The sequence below is a fragment of the Canis lupus genome, chromosome 23 (assembly GCF_011100685.1).
Source record: "Canis lupus familiaris isolate Mischka breed German Shepherd chromosome 23, alternate assembly UU_Cfam_GSD_1.0, whole genome shotgun sequence".
Taxonomy (NCBI): Eukaryota; Metazoa; Chordata; class Mammalia; order Carnivora; family Canidae; genus Canis; species Canis lupus.
In genome coordinates, this window is record NC_049244.1 from 29,825,850 (window position 1) to 29,844,662 (window position 18,813).

The 18,813-nt window shown below is 42.2% G+C and overlaps 1 protein-coding gene across 4 annotated transcripts in view; it reads left to right on the forward strand.

Moving 5' to 3' along the window:
- ACP3 (acid phosphatase 3) overlaps positions 1-18,813 on the forward strand; it is a 59,222-nt gene that overhangs the window by 17,026 nt on the left and 23,383 nt on the right. For 3 of the 4 annotated variants that reach the window (XR_005377026.1, XM_038570853.1, XM_038570852.1), the window contains exons 5-10: positions 469-567; positions 973-1,065; positions 3,314-3,446; positions 7,095-7,177; positions 9,244-9,347; positions 12,357-12,526. Coding sequence is in view for 3 of the 4 variants with exons in the window: in XM_038570853.1 (XP_038426781.1) it covers positions 469-567; positions 973-1,065; positions 3,314-3,446; positions 7,095-7,177; positions 9,244-9,347; positions 12,357-12,526 (682 nt within the window). In the remaining variant the exon portion in view is untranslated. Of the gene's footprint in view, positions 1-468; positions 568-972; positions 1,066-3,313; positions 3,447-7,094; positions 7,178-9,243; positions 9,348-12,356; positions 12,527-13,405; positions 15,117-18,813 lie in introns of those variants that run through there. The other variant, XM_038570854.1, reaches the window with a different exon arrangement.

The following is an 18,813-nucleotide window of genomic DNA, read 5'->3' on the forward strand; positions in this document are numbered from 1 at the left end:
ATGCATTTACTCACATGTATGTTGGGGGGGTGGGATGCATTTACTCACGTGTATGTTGGGGGGGTGGGATGCATTTACTCACATGTATATTGGGGGGGTGGGATGCATTTGCACACACGTGTATCTCATGCTAGAAATGTAAGAGGTCCAGTAGAAAGTGAGATAATAGTTATATCAACATGGAAAACCAAGAAGTATGAATATTTACCAACAACACAGTCCTATTTAGGCAAGTTCATGAAAGGAAAAAACCTTCTCAGTTCTGGGTGCATATCCTACTATCTAAGACCTACATACAGACCATTTATCTCTTTTCCCTCAATTTTAGAGTTTCCGTTCAGCTCAAAACACATGTGTATCTTTTACTCAGGTCACTTTGCATCTAATGTGGTTTAAAATATGGCTGCAGCTTCTTTAGCAAAGTTCTTCTGACTAATAAAGAATTTATGATTTTTCTTTTGTCCTCAGTTACTGTACCTGCCTTTCCGGGACTGCCCCCGTTTTAAAGAACTTACAGAGGAGACTCTCAAATCAGAGGAATTCCAGAAGAGATTGCATCCTTACAAGGTTAAAAATCGTGTCATTTAGTGGTGTACAGGAGTGTGAGAGCCAAGACAAAGGATGAAGTTCCAGCTTCTTAAAAGTGTGGGAGAAATGTGTCTGCCAGTGGCTGGTGATAGCAATGGGTTAAAACGTTTAATAAGAGTCAGTCATCACTTTCTGATCCCCTTCCCTGTGTGGGGCCACAAGCCAGTAGAGAAGCCAGTCCCTTTCTAATCCTATACCTGTGTGCCAGAAGGAACCAGACAAAAGTGCATGGCTGGGTCAGAATAAATGCAAATCTAAAATAATTCTGCCTTAATGAGGCTAAGGGGCTAGGACCATTAATCTTATTCAAAGGATAAATATCAAGAATGCTGAAATTGAGAGACTGTAATGTAGCAATGTTCTCTCTGTCTGTGTATGTTTCAGGATTTTATAGAAACCTTGCCAACATTGACAGGATACCATACCCAGGACCTTTTTGGAATGTGGACTAAAGTCTATGACCCTTTATTTTGTGAGGTAAGAGAAAAAATATCAAAGATTAACTTGCAGTTGATTTTTATCATTTATGCCAATTTTGAAACAGATGAATACATTTTCTTTTACTTTTTTGGCAGATATATTAATTCTGCTTCCTCTGACATTGAAACATAATTCAAGACTTCTTTATATTAACTTGAAAATTCTGACTTTTTTCTCTCCATTATTTATGTTTTCACCCTTTAGCAAATTGCAGGCAAAATTGCTTTTTTCTATGGCTTGCCATTTACTTATTTCTCGGTCAGTCAGGAATGCTGGGCTCCTGTCATGGATTTTACTGAAAAAAGAAATGTTATATAGACAGACCAAAAAAACAAACAAACAAACAAACAAACAAACAGTACCTGATTTCTGGATATAGAAATAAGCAAGCCAACTTCAAGCCAGGGTGTTGAAATTGGTTTATTGGGCATCTCTTCTTTGCTATACACACATATGAAATAACCTCTGTAGCTAGATCAATTACCTACCATTGAGGTTTTCAAGGCTACAAAGTATTTTTCACTCACTATATACCATCTACTGGCCAAAAAGAGTGCTCTACAATCCTGTTTTCCCTACCAGGTTCACTGAATCCGAAGGCCAAATTCTCACCACCCATAAGACTTCTAACCACCTCTAATCTCGAGCTCATCATGAGGGTCTAAGGGTCATAGTAACTTAGTAACAAATGACACAATTTGCCCCCTTCCATGACAGAGTTCATTGACCTTCACATGACCTTCCTGATATTTTCACTCTATCATTAGCATCTGTTTCAAGGAAGACTAGCTAGCCTTATAAAAGACTCTTCAGAGCTGCCTGGCTGGCTCAGTCAGTTCAGCATCTGAGGCTTGGTTTGAGCTCAGGGTCATGAGGTCAAGTCCCTAGGTTGGGCTCTGCCCTGGGCCTGGAACCTGTTTGGGATTCTCTCTCTCTCCCTCTCTTGCTGCTCCTCCCCCCACTCATGCTCTAGCATGTGCACACACTCTCTCTCTCAAATAAACAAATCTTTAAAAAAGAAAAAAGATTCTCCAGTAGAAATAAGAGCTCAGGGATCCGTGGGTGGCGCAGCGGTTCGGTGCCTGCCTTTGGCCCAGGGCGTGATCCTGGAGACCCAGGATCGAATCCCACGTCGGGCTCCCGGTGCATGGAGCCTGCTTCTCCCTCTGCCTATGTCTCTGCCTCTCTCTCTCTCTGTGTGTGACTATCATAAATAAATAAAAATTTTTAAAAAATCTTTAAAAAAAAAAAGAAATAAGAGCTCACATTTTGCTTCAAATCTTGATTTTTTTTTTTTCTTCCTTACTACAGATTGATCTGAGCTGTTCCATGATATGGCCATGGTGCAGGTTTCCTTTTCACTTCTCTCCTACATATTTTCTCCCTAGGCACTCCACTTTGAGCTGTTTCAAGAACTCTCTCTCTCTCTCAATTCTGTCTTCGAATCTGAGGATTCTTTTTTTTTTTTTAAGATTTTATTTATTTATTCATGAGAGACACAGAGAGAGAGGCAGAGACATAGGCAGAGGGCAAAGCAGGCTCCTCCTAGGAAGCCCGATGCAGGACTGGATCCCAGGACTCTGGATCATGACCTGAGCCAAAGGCAAGACACTCAACTGCTGAGGCACTCAGGTGTCCCAAATCTGGGGGATTCTTAATCAGTTGTCCATAGCAAGTAATAAATATTGGCACAAAGTCTATACCTGCCCTGCTGTACAGCTTATTCATCCATTTAACAAAATTCACCAAGAGCCTACTGTGTGTACAGTGCACTTTCCCCAGGAGTCAGTACACTGGAAGATGCTGGGAGTTGGAAGGGTCTGGTACTGAAAGCTCCAGAAATATATTGCCTCTCCCAGCTGTCCTCTCAGGGCACTCATTCATCTTTGGCAGAAACATCATCTAACCCTGTCAGTGTCACCTTCCCTACAGGTTAATAGATTTCTAAACCTCTCCTAAAGGAATGAGGTACATTCTTGCCCTACCTCACTCTTCCTGCAAAATAGGAATCCCCCTTTGGACCCACACTGAAGCCAAAAGCTATGGACTTGGTAGGAAGGAGCAAATCAGTCTCTGTGAGTTTCCCTTCTGAAAAATCAATACCACTCCTTATCACAAAGTCAAGTTTTCCTAGAGAGAAATGGCTGGACAAGAAAGGCTAGACCCAGTAGATGCTGTGAGAGAAAGAGGACGAGAAAGTCAACAAATGAAAATACACATTTGCTTTCCTTTTTCTTTGCTACAGAGTGTTCACAATTTCACTTTACCCTCCTGGGCCACAGAGGACACCATGACTAAGTTGAAAGAATTATCAGAATTGTCCATCCTGTCCATCTATGGAATTCACAAGCAGAAAGAGAAATCTAGACTGCAAGGGGGTGAGTATATAAAAAAGTAAAAAGAATTGCACTGGATTTGTGGTTGAAAGTAGACCCAGGCAAAAGGCTGCCCAGCTCTTAGAATCAGGATAAGTAGGTGGAAAAAAGAAATGAGGACCAGGCAGGGCAGCAATAGATGCTGATGCCTCTGAGAGTAGTTGGGGTGGGGGGTAGGCCAAGACGCCAAAGGGGGCATCAGGTCTAGGTATTATTAATGTAGACATTTAAAGTAAGGATGGAGAATAAGATGAAGTCCATTATGTCAGATTGACAGAAGAGTGAAGAAATTCTAAGCCACAGGAGATGTCCCAAGTCAAATAGTCTAGAAAGTTTGAGAAAACCAGAGCAATCACATCAGGACTCCAACCATTTCCAGACCCTACTCACTGTGGGGTCAGGACAAGTTCAGCAGAGCCCCCGGGAGGATACATAGAGTCAAAGACATCTTGGCTGTTGGACCAGACTGGGCAAATGTTCACTCAGGACATGGCCCAGGCAGCAGCCCCATCTGATGTGTTAAACAAGAAGGGGCGGAGGGTAGAAGTTGGGCCTCGTTGGCTACACATACACCACGTCATACTCCTCAACTACCAGGTACCAAGGTATGACTCAATCCCAAGCCACATGAAATGGTGGAGACAGGGCTCTTAGTGGAGGTCCCCCCATGATGGGCTGAGAAATTCACCCCTCACTACTCAAAATGCAGTCCATAGGAGCAGTAGCAGCAGCAACATCACCAAGTCTCTGGTTAGAAATGCAGAATCTCAGACCCCACCCCAGCCAGACCAGCTGAATCAGAATCTGCATCTTAATGAAAGCCCCAGGTACCTCATGAAACATCAAAGTTCAGAAGCCCGTCTCTAGATGCAAGAAATGGTGAAGAAATGGGCAGGGAAAGCCAGGCAGAGGTTGAGAATAGTCTAATAATAGATGCAGATGTCTGTATGGGAAGAAAAACTGGGGGTTTCCTCACATTTGGTTCACATTTGCTCTTTTTGTTTTCCTTTGACTATTAAACATTGAATTTCAGAGAAGTCACTTCCCCTCTTGGTCCGGTTTCCCCATTTGATCAGTGCATTAAACTAGATTGCTGGTTAAGAGCTCTTCCCTAAGGTGTTGTTTTGGTGTCAGACTCTAAAGGCTGGTATTTGTGTGAATGCACCTGTCCCATTTTCTGGAGAAGTCCAGAGTATTGATTGACCTGGAAATTGTTTCCTGAGTGATTCCTGCCAAAACCCAAGTCCAGCCTATTGTTTGGATCTGGCTAGGCAAAGAGATTTGTCAACTACGTGCTTGTTGGGTGATGAAGCAGCTAAACACAATCCTGCAAAGAAAACATGTATTGTCTGAGTGACATGGAGGCACACAGGAACATCAGGACTTTGACTGGCATCTTCCCATCTCTGCCAAAACTTTTGTTTCATTGGTTGATTTTAGGGATGACACAATTTGGTGCTATGCACGCTTCCACCCACCTCCTTCTATGCATACACACACACACACACACACACACCCCACAAAAATTCCTAAGGTCCATTTAGGAATTTATGATATATGGCTGGTCATATCTGTATTACTGTAAACCTCTTCTTGCTGTATACCACAGGTTGGTGTAAGCTGCAGCCTGCAAACCAAACCAGCCTGCTGCCTATTTTTTATAAATAAAATATTATTGAAACTCAGCCCACACTCATTTAGGTAGGTAGTGCTATGGCTGCTTTTGGGCTTCCACCCGAGAGTGAACAGTTATGGCAGACCATATGGTTGACAAAGCCACTGTCTGGCCCTTTACAGAAGAAGTATGCCAGCCCCTGCTGTAGCTCAAGAGTGTGGGAAGGGAAGTTTATATCTTGTAGTCAGTGATATTTTGTCTAGTGTATGCAGTTAATAAACGATGTCACAGAGAACTTAGAAGCTAGCCTATGCTGCAGTGTAGTCTAATTATTAAGACATGCTGGGTTCAGAGAAGTCCAGCCCCTCTGTGTACATGTTGTGGAACCTTGGACAAGTCATTGAATGTCTCTAACCTCAGTTTGGCCTCCCATAAAACATAATTATAGGCATGACAGAGCCTAGGGGGTAACTGTGGTAGTTAGTGCTAGTTTTCTTCTGGGGAAAAATGGACAATCACTGCAGAACCAAGAGCTGATGTCATATCCCATTATCAACACCGAAGGCTGCTACAGAGGCAACTATTAAAGGCCAAGTTGCTGATAGGTAATGATGTTGCCCCTAAAGGACTCTGAGAAAGCAACCTTCTCTGAAACACAGTGGTCTAGACCTGTTGGAGATGTGCAGCTAGCTTCTTCCATTCCTAGTCAAGGGAGTCCCAGCATCTGCAGGAAGCACAGAACACCTCCCTTCACAATCAACCCTTTATTGTGCCTCTTGGTATACAGATGAATAAACAGTCTCTTTGAACTGTTTTATGAGCTTTTTGAGGGCAGGAGTCTGATTCACCTCACACAGTATCTGGCCCATGGTAACTGCTCAGTGTGGTGTTTGCTGAGTAGACCACAGAGTCTAGAATGATAGTCTATTAACGTCCATGCCCTGCTCTTTACAAAAACAAACACGTCATTCTGAAGCTGGGAGAGTACATGTGTAGTAAAGAAACCACCGGGGCAACTGGGTGGCTCAGTCAGTTGAGCTTCCGACTCTTGGTTTCTGTTCAGGTTGTCATCTCCAGGTCATGAGATCAAGCCCAGGATCAGGCTCCCCACTCAGAATAGAATCTGTTTCAGATTCTCTTTCTCTCTCTCCCTCTGCTCCTCCCTCCTGTGTGCTCTCTCTCTCAAACAAATAAATCTTTAAAATAAAAATGGATGGAGGGAAGGAGGGAGGGAAACAGGGAGGGAGGGAGGAAGCAAGCAAGCACCAGAAATATAAGAAGACTTCAGGTGATGGTTGTGGAAGTTCCTGGGGCCACATGTTCTAAGACAGCACCTGGCACCCCAAGATACCTCTCAGCCTTCAGTGTCTGCCAAGAGGATGAAGACTCTGAATTGTGTACCTGTCCTTCACCACCTCAGGAACAACAAAGATGAAGGGCAGGAGCTCTCCTCTACTGAAGACAAGTGGAGCCCTCAGATGAAAGATGCTGGCTGCCCCCTAATAGTGATACCAGGGTAGCCTAGAGAAACAGTCCACAGAAAACAGTCCATGACCTGCACAGACATCCAGAAAGCTGCCTTCTCCCACAGGTTTGACTACCAGAGAGCAGAAGCAAGAGGGGTAAAGGAGTACAGGCCAGGCTGTCATTTCAGGGCTGCCCCGGAGAAGAGCACTAGCTAACGACTGTCTGAAAAAATGCCATTGGTGATTCCTTCCAAGTCCTTCAACCTCCTATCTCAAGCTTTAACAAAACCTGGGGATAGTAGGGCCCTGAGTGTGCCGATCCAACTTTCCTTGCCTAGCCTGCGCTTGAGTCCCTGTGTGTCGCTGGGCCACAGCTTTCTCACTATAAACGGGATAGAAGTCAAGATTCAGTAAAATCATGTAAAGCACACAGTAGATGCTCAACTGAAGTTACTGCTTTTCGTCTCTTAAGACTTGAGAATGATGGCAGGGAGAATCGCAAAGTAGGAATTAATGAAAAGTGTAAGCCCATGTTTGGTTCAGCTCTCTTGTTGGTCTATCTTTTTTAAGGTGTCCTGGTCAGTGAGATCCTTAATCACATGAAGATTGCAACTCAGCCATCAAACCACAGAAAACTTATCATGTACTCTGCAGTAAGTATCATCACCTCTGTTCAACGTCGGTTTGTTTAGGCAGTGATCACTTTAAGGATGGAGCCTCATTTTCTTCATCATCATTTCCCTATTGTCCAGTAGATGGTAGGCATTTTAGATATTGATCCTTCAGATCTCCTGTGTATATTACGTGTATATATGACCATCTATGTGGTTGGCATTTTTAAATTTTATTTTTTTAAGTTTAAATTTTCAATACATAATTCTGGCCCTTGAGGACTTTACAATCTAGGACTGACTAGAAGACATAAACACCATTCAAAGCAAGATAGAAATGCAGTGCAAGCAAGTACTTTGGTGGCACGGAGGAAAGATGCATCACTTCTGTTCCAAACTAAAAGCAGAGCATGAACGGGATGTGGTGATGAATGGGATGCAGACAGAGAGTAACGATGTGGAAGTAAAACCACAAGTGAAGGCCATTTTTCAAGCCTCCAGGACTGGAAGGGGAGTGGAGCCATTAACAGAGGCACCTTTGGGCCAAGGGAATGTAGCCCTTTAGACGAGTGGGTTTGAAATGCCAGGGAGCATCCAGATAGAAATCTCCAGGAGGCAAAGGAAATAGAAGGGGTGGGGGAGGGGGCTGCAATGTGAAGCTAGAGCTACATTGGATGCAGAAAGAAAAAGAGAAGTCTCGGAGAAAACTTTAGTCTTAGGAGCAGGAGCCAGGGAAAGAGGCACTGTTCAGGGGATAGTGGGGAGGGGGGGCGGAAGGTGGAGATTCAAGGGGTGCACTGAGCACTGAAATGGCTGTCTAGGGAATCTGCAGGGACAGGGAACCAGGACACATAGTATGGTAATTCAGCTTCCCACCCACTTCTCGATGACAGAGGATTTCTCAGATGTGGTTTGGCTGGAGAAAGCCATGTTTTCATTCTGCAGGAAGTTGGAAGAGGTGACTGCAGGTACAGGGAAGTTTGTGTATCATCCGGGGTTCTAAACGGTGTAAGAAGACAAAGAGCTCATGGACTGAACAGAGTGTAGTGCTTCCTGGAGAGGGGCTTTCTGAAGCCAATCCGTTCTGCTAGTTTCTTTAATTTCTCATCTGGTTTCCAGTTCTAACCTGCGAGATTTCTGGCAAGTCATAAATCTGTAACTGTATTTCTTTCTCCAGTAAATCAGTTCTAGGCCCTTTTTATTTTTTAATTTTTTTCAAGATCTTATTTATTTATTCATGAGAGACACAGAGAGAGGCAGAGACATAGTCAGAGGGAGAAGCAGTCTCCCAATGGGGAGCCTGATGTGGGACTTGATCCTAGGACCCTGGGATCATGCCCCTCTAGGATCCCGGGATCACGCCCTGAGCTGAAGGCAGGCGCTCAACAACTGAGCCGCCCAGGTGCCCCTAAGCCCTTTTTAAATATGCCATATACTTTAGGCAACCAATGTTATGCCCATTTTGTAAATATAAAAGGTGAGGACTATCAAAGATTATGCAATTAATTAGTAGCAAAACTGGGATGGAAAACAAGTCCCCTATGCCTTCCAGCCACTCTGGGATAAACAATTAAGAATTATTTTTGAGATATGCACTCTATTTCCTTACATTTTATCATCTCTAACATTTACAACCTTGTATATTTTTTCTCAGCTTTAAAGTCACAGATTATCCTAATCTGGAGAAGAAATATAATCTAGCATTAATATGTTCCAAAACCTTTTAAAATTTAACAAAAATCAATGAAATAAACTAAAACAGAGATGTTCCACTAGAGAAAAGCATAGTACAAAACCAGAACATTAGACTCAAATTTACTTCCTTCCATTTTGGGGTTATATGACAGTAAGCAAGTTACTTAATTTATCTAGGTCTGTTTTTCTTTTTATTAGAAATAATGATATATTTTTTAAAAAGCTTACCACCTAGCACACAACAAATGCTCAACCAAAATTAATTCTTCCCCTTTCCACCATGGGGGGTATGGCCAATTTAAGTGAATCAGAAACCATCATGGTTCTCTATAAGTGCTTAATACTACTAGCTATGGAATGTACATCGGAATCACTGGTAAAGATCAAAAATACTTTGTTTCAAATCCCCGCAGCATGACACTACTGTGAGTGGCCTACAGATGGCACTAGATGTTTATAATGGAATCCTTCCTCCCTATGCTTCCTGCCATATAATGGAATTATATCTTGAAAAGGGGTAAGTACCTACAAGGTGCTTTTCACAATTAAAACCACTGGACCCCAGGCTTTGCTATTGTTATTGTTATTATTAGCTTAAATATTTTCTTAAAATAATCAATTTTCAGTCGGGTACGTAAATTTAAAATCATATACTATGTAAAATAATTCACTAAGTTAAAAATATTGCTTTTCTCCACTTTCGAATTTCATGAAACAATTTTATCCAAACTCTCTGTGTGCGTCTTGTGTCTTCACCATTAGAGCCAATTTGGAGTCTCCTAAAACTGTTTTCCAAATATATTAACTAATAGGGATAATTTGGCTACTGTACAAATGAGCCTCAGATTCTCAGAGGCTGATCCCAATGGACATTTCTTTCTCACTCATCTAATACTCCAAAAGAGATGACCCTCCCTCATGGTGCCTGGGTGGCTCAGTCTGTTAAACATCCAACTTTTGATTTTGGCTCAGGTCATGATCTCAGGGTTATGACATCAAGCCCCGAGTCAAGCTCAGCACTGGGCATGGAGCCTGCTTAAGATTCTCTCTCTTCCTCTCCCTCCCCCCTAAAAAAAGAAAAAAGAGAGACATCCCTAGTCATTAGGAGGTGACTCACCCATGGTGGGATTTGGGGACCCAGGGTTCCATCTTTTTAGGACCTATAGTAAGGCATTAACTGTCACAGATACATTAGTGATTCCTCTCTGATACATTTGAGCTATGTAAATTGAAAGGCTTCACCATTTTTAAATGCCATTAAGGACATTAATGATTCAGGGGATGAAGTCAACATTAACAGAAGTTTGGAAGAAGTTGATTCCAAAGCCCACATGGATGACTTAGAGGGATTTAAGACTTCATTACAGATGTGGTAGAAATAGCAAGACAACTAGAATTAGAAGTGGAGACTGAAGATGGGCCTGAATTGCTGCGATCTCATGATCAAAACTAATGGATGAAGAAAAAAAAAAAACTAATGGATGAGGACTTCCCTCTCATGGATGAGTAAAGAAAGTGGTTTCTTGAGACGGAATCTAGTCCTGGTGAAGATGCTGGGAAGACTGTTGAAATGACCACAAAGGATTTAGCTTATCACATAAATTTAGTTAATAAAGCAGTGGCAGGGTTTGAGAGGATTGACTCTAATTTTGAAAGAAATTCTGCTGTGGGTAAATTGCTATCAAAGAGCATCACATGCTATAGAGAAATCGTTTGTGAAAGGGAGAATCAATCAATGTGGCAAAGTTCATTGTTGCTTTAGCCACAGTCACACCAGACTTCAGCAACACCCCCCTGCAGTCAGCAGCCATCAGCATCGAGGCAGGACCCTCCACCAGCAAAAAGACTATAACACGCTGAAGGCTCAGATGATGGTTAGCATTTTTTTACCAATAAAGTATTTTTTATTAAGTTAAACACATTTTTTAGACATAATGCTATTACACACTTAATAAACTACAATATAGTATAAACATAACTTTTATACACACTGGGAAACCAAATAATTCATTTGATTCACTTTATTGTGATATTTGCTTTATTGTGGTAGTCTGAAACCAAACCCACAATATCTCTGAGGAATGAGTGTAGTCACTTGGTCCTACCTACTGCAAGGGAGTCTGGGAAATGTAGTCACTTTTCAGCCATAACTCTATTATAGGGAAAGAGAATCATGAATTTTGATTGACTATTAGTCATCTTTGCCATATCATCTTGAGATAAAATTTGCTATCACTGGGTAAGTCATCCCAGGGTATAAGTAGTCATTCATATACTATTAGGAAGTTTCTTTTTTTTTTTTTTAATTTTTATTTATTTATGATGGTCACACAGAGAGAGAGAGGCAGAGACACAGGCAGAGGGAGAAGCAGGCTCCATGCACTGGGAGCCCGATATGGGATTCGATCCCGGGTCTCCAGGATCACGCCCTGGGCCAAAGGCAGGTGCCAAACCGCTGCGCCACCCAGGGATCCCCTATTAGGAAGTTTCTAAAAATATATCTCTATATAGTTATTACTGTTTATGTAGCTTTTAAAAGTGATTTTTTAAAGATTTATTTATCCACTTAGAGAGAGAGAGAGAGAGACAGAGACAGAGCTAGCATGAGCAGGAGGGGCAGAGGGAAAGGGAGAGAATCTCAAGCAGACTTCTCACCTAGCACAGAATGCAATACAGGGCTCCCTCCCATGACCCTGAGATCATGAAACCAAGAGTCGGATGCTTAACCAATTATACCACCCAGGTGCCCCTGAAAGTGATATTTTAAAAGGCTTGATTTTAATAACACCCAACAGTCGCAGTTGTGAGGTTACTACCTCAAGAATGATCACTAAATCCTTTGAGTTTCTCTCCTGCCTCTTTGGCAAGTGACTTCCATAAGGCCCTCATGCTAGTTTTACAACATTGGCATATACCTTGTTTTTCCAAATAAAGTATCAAATATGAGGGAGTATAAGGACTTAGGTGTACACCCACACCCTCTTTCTGAGGTGTAATCTTGACAAAATCTTGATGTATATTTAAGCACATATGTTAAATATTGCTCAGTTCCACGCTTATTGCCTGGATAAGAAGAGCAGAGATACCTTCATTCAGAAGAAAGCCTAAAAGAAATCCTGAGAGGAAAAGAGAGAATGAAGCAAATAAGAATCATGAAGGAGAGAGAATAGGAGAAAGAAAACCCAACACCCCGTCTGTCCCCCACTTCTTACTCAAAGGCTCATCATATCACCCCCAACTCCCCTAGTCATCACCTGTCCGCTCCCTTTCAGAATAAGCATCCTGGTCCCCACCTCTTTTGCCCCTGTTTATCTAACAAACCAGCCCTCCCATTTCCACCCTCTGGGTCTGACCCACCTGCCCCAATCTCCCTATTCCCACACCTAACTTAGCTAATATCTACTCGTTCCTGTAAATTCTTCTCCTCGTCCTACAGCTGACATGTTACAGGCCAGGCGGGAAAAAAATCCAATGGCAGTTCCACAACACAAAACTAACAGCCCTGTCTTCTACCTTCCTCCACCAGGGAGTACTTCGTAGAGATGTATTACCGGAATGAGACCCAGCACGAGCCATATCCTCTCACACTGCCAGGCTGCACTCCCAGCTGTCCTCTGACAGAGTTTGCTGAGCTGGTTGCCCCTGTCATCCCCCAAGACTGGTCCACGGAGTGTATGACCACGAGCAATGACCAAGGTACTGAGGATATTATGGATTAGTGTGCATGCAGAGCTCTGCAAAAAGGCACAATACCCTCTCTCCAGGCAGATGGTAGCTTTAAGAGTATAACTTGGCCATCACCCCCAGCTTTGAGAGAAATGGGTTTGGGATGATAATTGTATGTTTCAGGGACCCCTGATTTCAGTCAATTCCTATCTCTCCATGAAGCCCTGCCCCCACCTGCCTAAACCTTAACTTGGTAGTTTTTTTCAGTGTTAACAGAAAAGGGCCTCAAGTCAAATATAATCAGAGATAAGACTTAGATCAAAGTTTGTGGGGCTGCCATGAGCTATTATGATTAACCCCATAGAAACTTTTGGTTGTTTTTGTTTTTTGTTTTTTAAGAACTCCCAGATATCACTTGAGTAGGATTAAATGAGGTAGTTCTTTTAGTGTCTGAAGTGAAAGGGATTTTTTTTTTTAAGATTCATTTATTTATTCATGAGAGATACAGACTGAGAAAGAGAGGCAGAGACAGGCAGAGGGAGAAGCAGGCTCCCTACAGGGAGCCCGACACAGGACTCAATCCCGGATCCCAGGATCATGACCCGAGCCTAAGGCAGGCACCCAACCCCTGAGCTACCCAGGCATCCCTGAGGTGAAAGAGATTTTAAACAAAATCTACAATCTAGAGTGAGAGCAAGGAAGGGAAGAAGTTAATTCTAGGCAAATAAGCAAAGGACCAGCTTGTCTATCAAGTTCCAGCCTTCTCACAAGGAGAGGCAGAGAAATGCATACAGTGGAGCAATCAAGAGAAATCATCTACAGTGGGAAACTGGTACTATCTTCTTATATTTATGTTAAAACATATTGGGTAGAAAAGCTGAAAAGTAAATACCTCTTTGTATCCTTTAGCCCTGGAAAATCCATGTTACTTTTGAAGAAACCAAAAGCAAACTTACCAGAAAACTTTGCTGTATACAATATATACGGCAGCTCTTGGAGTGCAGACATCATAACAATTAAGTAATTTTATTTAGACATACAACACATCAGAGATGCATGAGTGGTTTCTCTTGAAGATGGTAAGAGATGTTGAATCTGGAGTTGAGATAAGAGAGAAAGTATGATGACACATATCAAACTGGAACAAAATTAGAAATGTGAGAATGTTCTAAATGCCTCCAAGATCAAAACTTACCAGCATGTTGGAAGTATGGCTGTGATAGCTGCTCTGAGGACAAAAGGAATGTGTAAGGCTTTGATCCTGAGATCTTCAGAAAACCTAAGCAAGCTCACATGTCCTGCTGAAACTACTCCCTATACAAGAAGAAATCATGTTCAAATGACACTCTTTAGAGTCCTATAGATTTAAGGAGTGGCAGATGCAACACATCTAGAGAACACCGTGCTACGTTACTATTACAGATAAAGATGAAATGGTTTCTAGAGATGGTTTCTACTGGATGCCAGAGTCCAGAGCAAAGCCATTCCCTCTCCTTGTGGGTCATGGGGTGACCGACAGGAGACCGTGATTCATACATTTATTTGTATTATTTTTTTTCCCAAGTAACTATTTGTCCTCAGGGCTACCATCTAATTACTCTTCCTCCCCCATGCATGTAACTTTCTTCCAGCAGTAAGCCAAATGTAAAATAGTGAATAAAGTCACTAGTAGGGAGTTCAAAAACATTACTTTTATGATGAATTTTGAAAAGTGTGTGTGTTTAATCAGAATAAAATTCCTGAAGGGCAGATTTTAGGGGCTTTTTTTTGTTTGTTTGGGAATGTTATTATAATGTTACCGGAGGAAAAATATTCGTGTAAAGAAGAATGATTTTGACTGACTTAGATGAATATTTTACATTGAAAATGTATTTAGTTTGGACCTGACTGCTTCAGAAAAAGGCTAAGCTGATGGATGGCTCTGCTTCATCTATTAAGGTGGAACTTGCAAGAAAACATCCTTGGAAAATGTACAATGTAGTGGGGAGGAAAAAAGATACATATTACACAGAATAACAAGGGTTATATCTTTTTTTTTTAAGATTTTATTTATTTGTTTATTCATGAGAGACACAGAGAGAAAGGCAGAGACACAGGCAGAGAGAGAAGCAGGCTCCACGCAGGGATCCCGTTGTGGGACTGGATCCCGGGACTCAAGGCTCATGCCCTGGGCCAAAGGCAGGCGCTCAACCGCTGAGCCACCCAGGCGTCCCAACAAGGGTTATATCTTATGACTTCAAGGTTTCTGTTGGACAAGAGTTAACTGGATTCAGAGGGAGGGAGGCAGTAAGGAATGTCAGAAAGGGCTACCCTATAGAAGGTAACAGCTGCACCTTCTGAAATCGGTTTGGATGGGAGTTTCTAATGGTATAGTACAAGGTTCTAGAAAGCTATTTATCAAATGTCTTTGTGTCTTGAACCTGGAAAGGGTAGGGGAGTTAGCAGACGATTTTGGGTCCAAGGAGATTCCTGCAGGTTTCCCTCAAGGGGCCAATTATAATAAGATGAAATATCATCTCCACAAGAGCAAGGGTTTTTATCTGTTGTGTTCTCTCTTATATGTGTCCTCAGAAATACTTGTGCCTGACATGGATTAGTGCTCAATAAATATTTGCTCAAGGAATGTTTAAATTATTTACCTTTCCTCCCTGAACCTACTGTCTCTATCTTGATTAGCAACAATACCCAGTAACCTGGTGGTTACTTTTGATCCCATCCTCTCCTTTTTTCTCCACAGCCAATTCATCACCTCCTCTTATCAAACCTAGTTTAGAGTGTTTATAAAATTCTTTTCCTCAAGACACCAGCACCAGGGTGCCCGGGTGACTTAGTTGGTAAAGTGTCTGCTTTCTGCTCAGGTCATAATCCCAGAGGCCTGGAGTTGGAGCCGCATGTCGGGCTCCGTGCTTAGCGGATAGTCTGCTTCTCCTTTGCCGCTTACCCCACTCGTGCTCTCACTCTTCATTCACTCACTCTCTCAAATAGATAAAATCTTATGGGAAAAAAAAAGACACCAGTATCAACAATTCAATATTCAAATAGAGTGAAACGAATTACAAAATATGTTAATAAAAAGAAGACGTAGGGATTGTTGTGCTGGATCCAGCCCATACCAATCTCAAACGTGGAATATGTACATCCCTTCCTGACTCTGAGTTCAAAGATTTGACTTTGATAGTGTGAAATTGGTCATAATGTCAAAGCAGGAGCCTTTTCACCACAGAAATCAGCCTATGCCACAAATCAATGTCTGTCTGTCTGTCTGTCTCTCTCTCTCAAAATAAATACACCTTTAAAAATAAATAAATAAATGTTCAATCCCTCATACTTAGCCTAATTTCTTCATGGTGAGCCCCAGATATCAGAAACCTAGAACCCAAATGTTTGGGGCACCTGGGTGGCTCAGTGGTTGAGCATCTGTCTTCCTCAGGTTGTGATCCTGGGCTCCTGGGGATTTGAGTCTCACATCGAGCTCCCCACAAGGAACCTGCTTCTCCCTCTGCCTATGTCTCTGCCTCTCTCTTTCTGACTCTCATGAATAAATTAAATAAAATATTTAAAAAAAAGAACCCAATCATTCAATAAGTAGGAGAGAGAAGCTATGAATGAATGAGCCTCAAATGTGACTGTGCTATAAAGACCCAGTCACAGACTACATTTACATATGTATATTCCAGTATGTCTGTGTTATTTGATCTGTTTTCAGCATAGTCATCTTGGCATTTTCTTGTTCCCTCATTGCTGGGTAGTGCCTCTGTTCAATGATACCCCTTCTAGAACCGTCCCTCCCTCAGAGAGAAGGCCAGTTACAGCACCTGTTTCTCATTCTTGTTGTCACTATCATCAGTTTCCCGGGACATGTGTCATCATTCATTAATGACATTGGGAATTTGCTTTGGTATACACCAGCTCACTCCTCACTCCCACTCCTGTCCTCGATGTAGGCAATTCTGACATCCTAATAGTGGCCCATCCCATACCCTGCCCACCACAGCAATATCCAACCCTAGATTAAAACAACCATAGTTTCTGCATTCTGGTCAGCTAAGTGGAACAGAAGCCTATTGTTATTATTTCAAATTATGAATGTTGAAATTTCTGTTCCAATCCCAGCTGGATCTTTCAACACTGCTTAGCAAATAAATGTATTCACCCTTACTAGACTCTTTTCTTATATTCTACAGGAAAGCCTTGTTATTTCCCCAAAACTTGTAATTCCATCTTGGCTTCTTTAATTCTTATGAGATGTCCTGAGGGGAGCAAGATATTCCATTGAAAAGTCTTTTAGGGGATTCCTGGGTGGCTCAGCGGTTTGGCGCCTGCCTTTGGCCCAGGGCATGATCCTGCAGTCCCGGGATCGAGTCCCATATCAGGTTCCCTGCATGGAACCTGCTTCTCCCTCTTCCGGTGTCTCTGCCTCTCTCTGTGTATGTCTCTCATGAATAAATAAATAAAATCTTTTTTAAAAAAAAAGTATTTTAGGTTCTCCTGTCACTACCTCAAAATATCTTAGCCTTAACCTGCCTTCCCTGTGCCCCTCCCCCTCACAGGAAAACATATTCCTCCCTGAGTAACCTAACTCCTTTCCTCATGCATATGCTCCCACTCCTCATCTCTTGGAACCTCAGTGAATCTTAGCTTCATTTTCTTCCTCTGCACTGGCTCCCTTCTACTATGAACATGCCCAAATCACTCATCAAAGAACAGCTTTAAGTGCCTGCTCTCACTCTCTTCAATCCTAATTTTCTTGAACTAATCATTTGAATTCTGTATTTCTTCATCTTTCACTCCTGAGCTATTTGAAAAAATGATGTTCTTCCTTCCATCTCTCTTTGGAAATATCCCTTTTGAAAGTCATTGATGGCTTAATTCAGCAACCTGTCTTCCTTTTCTTGCCAATATCATGTATCCCCATTTTATAGAGAAGAAAACCAAGCCTCAGAAAATAACATGACTTAAGTGGTAGAGTCAGGATTCAAGCCTCACATTCTCCAACACCATATTTCTACTGTATCATCTTCCCTTTCCATCACACACTGGTTTGTTGACTACCCCCTGGGACAGATTCCCAGAAATTAAATTAGTGAGTCAAAGTATATGAATATTTAATAAACAGTAGCTATTTTTTGAGCACCTATTATGTACCCAATAGTGCCTATGGAGGAGGTGTTAAATCTGCTGAGGAAACAGCAGTAAGACAAGAAAATTGTCCCCATATGACCTGGACCCCTTGGCAATGGTGAAAGGAGGTGGGCAAGGAAGACAGGGAGATAAAGAATTAAACAAGCCCTAACAGTTAAGTGTGGTGAATACTATTATAAAGGACATATGGGAAAGGCAATTAATTAGCTTACATCTAAGGGGTCAGAGAAAGCTTTTCTTTCTTTCTTTCTTTCTTTTTTTTTTTTTTTTAGAGAAGGCTTTTCAAAGGGGGTAATGTTTAAAGCCTGAAGGAGAGAAGGAATGAGCTGGGTGACTGGAGGTGAAGAAAGAGGAAAATGTTACAAACAAAAGAGAGAAAATATATAGAAACCCAAAGGCTAGAGACAGCATGGGGCATTTTAGGAATTAGGAGTATGTCTGGTTAGAGCGCAAAAACTCGGAGGAGGCTGGCATTAAGTGTTTCAGGTCAAGAGGAGTAGTGCTGGACATTAAAGGTCTTAGGCAGATAGAGGTCCCTGGGTGGTTCAGTTGGTTAAGCATCTGTCTTCGGCTCAAGTCATGATCCCAGAGTCCTGGGATCAAGCCCATATTGGGCTCCTTGCTCAGTGTAGAGTTTGCTTCTCCCTCTCCTTCTGCCCCTCCCCCTGTTCCTGCTCCTCTCGCTTACTCTCAAGTAAATAAAATCTTAAAAAAAAAAAAAGGTTTTCGGCAGAGGACATATGATGGGACTGGCTTCTTATTTTAGAAAGCCCTCTGCCCTCCGTGGGGAGAACAGATTGGAGAGCAGTGAGACTGAGGGCAGGGAGCATGGCTGGGAGGCTGGTTGCAGTAATCCAAGGATGAGTAGGAAGGCAGACTTACTCAAAAGGGAAAGAGGAAGAAGAGTAACAGCAAGAGGAAGAGGCTTTTAATACTTACTGCCAAAATAGTTTTCAGAAAACATTGTGCTAAGGAGCATCGGGTGGCTCAGTGGTTGAGCATGAGCCTTTGGCTCAGGTCATGATTCTGGGACCCTGGGATCTAGTCCCACATCCCTTGCATGGAGCCTGCTTCTCCCTCTGCCTGTGTCTCTGTCTCTGTCTCTGTCTCTCTCTGTCTCTCTCTTTCGTCTCTCATGAATAAATAAATAAAATCTTTAAAAAAAAAGTGCTAAT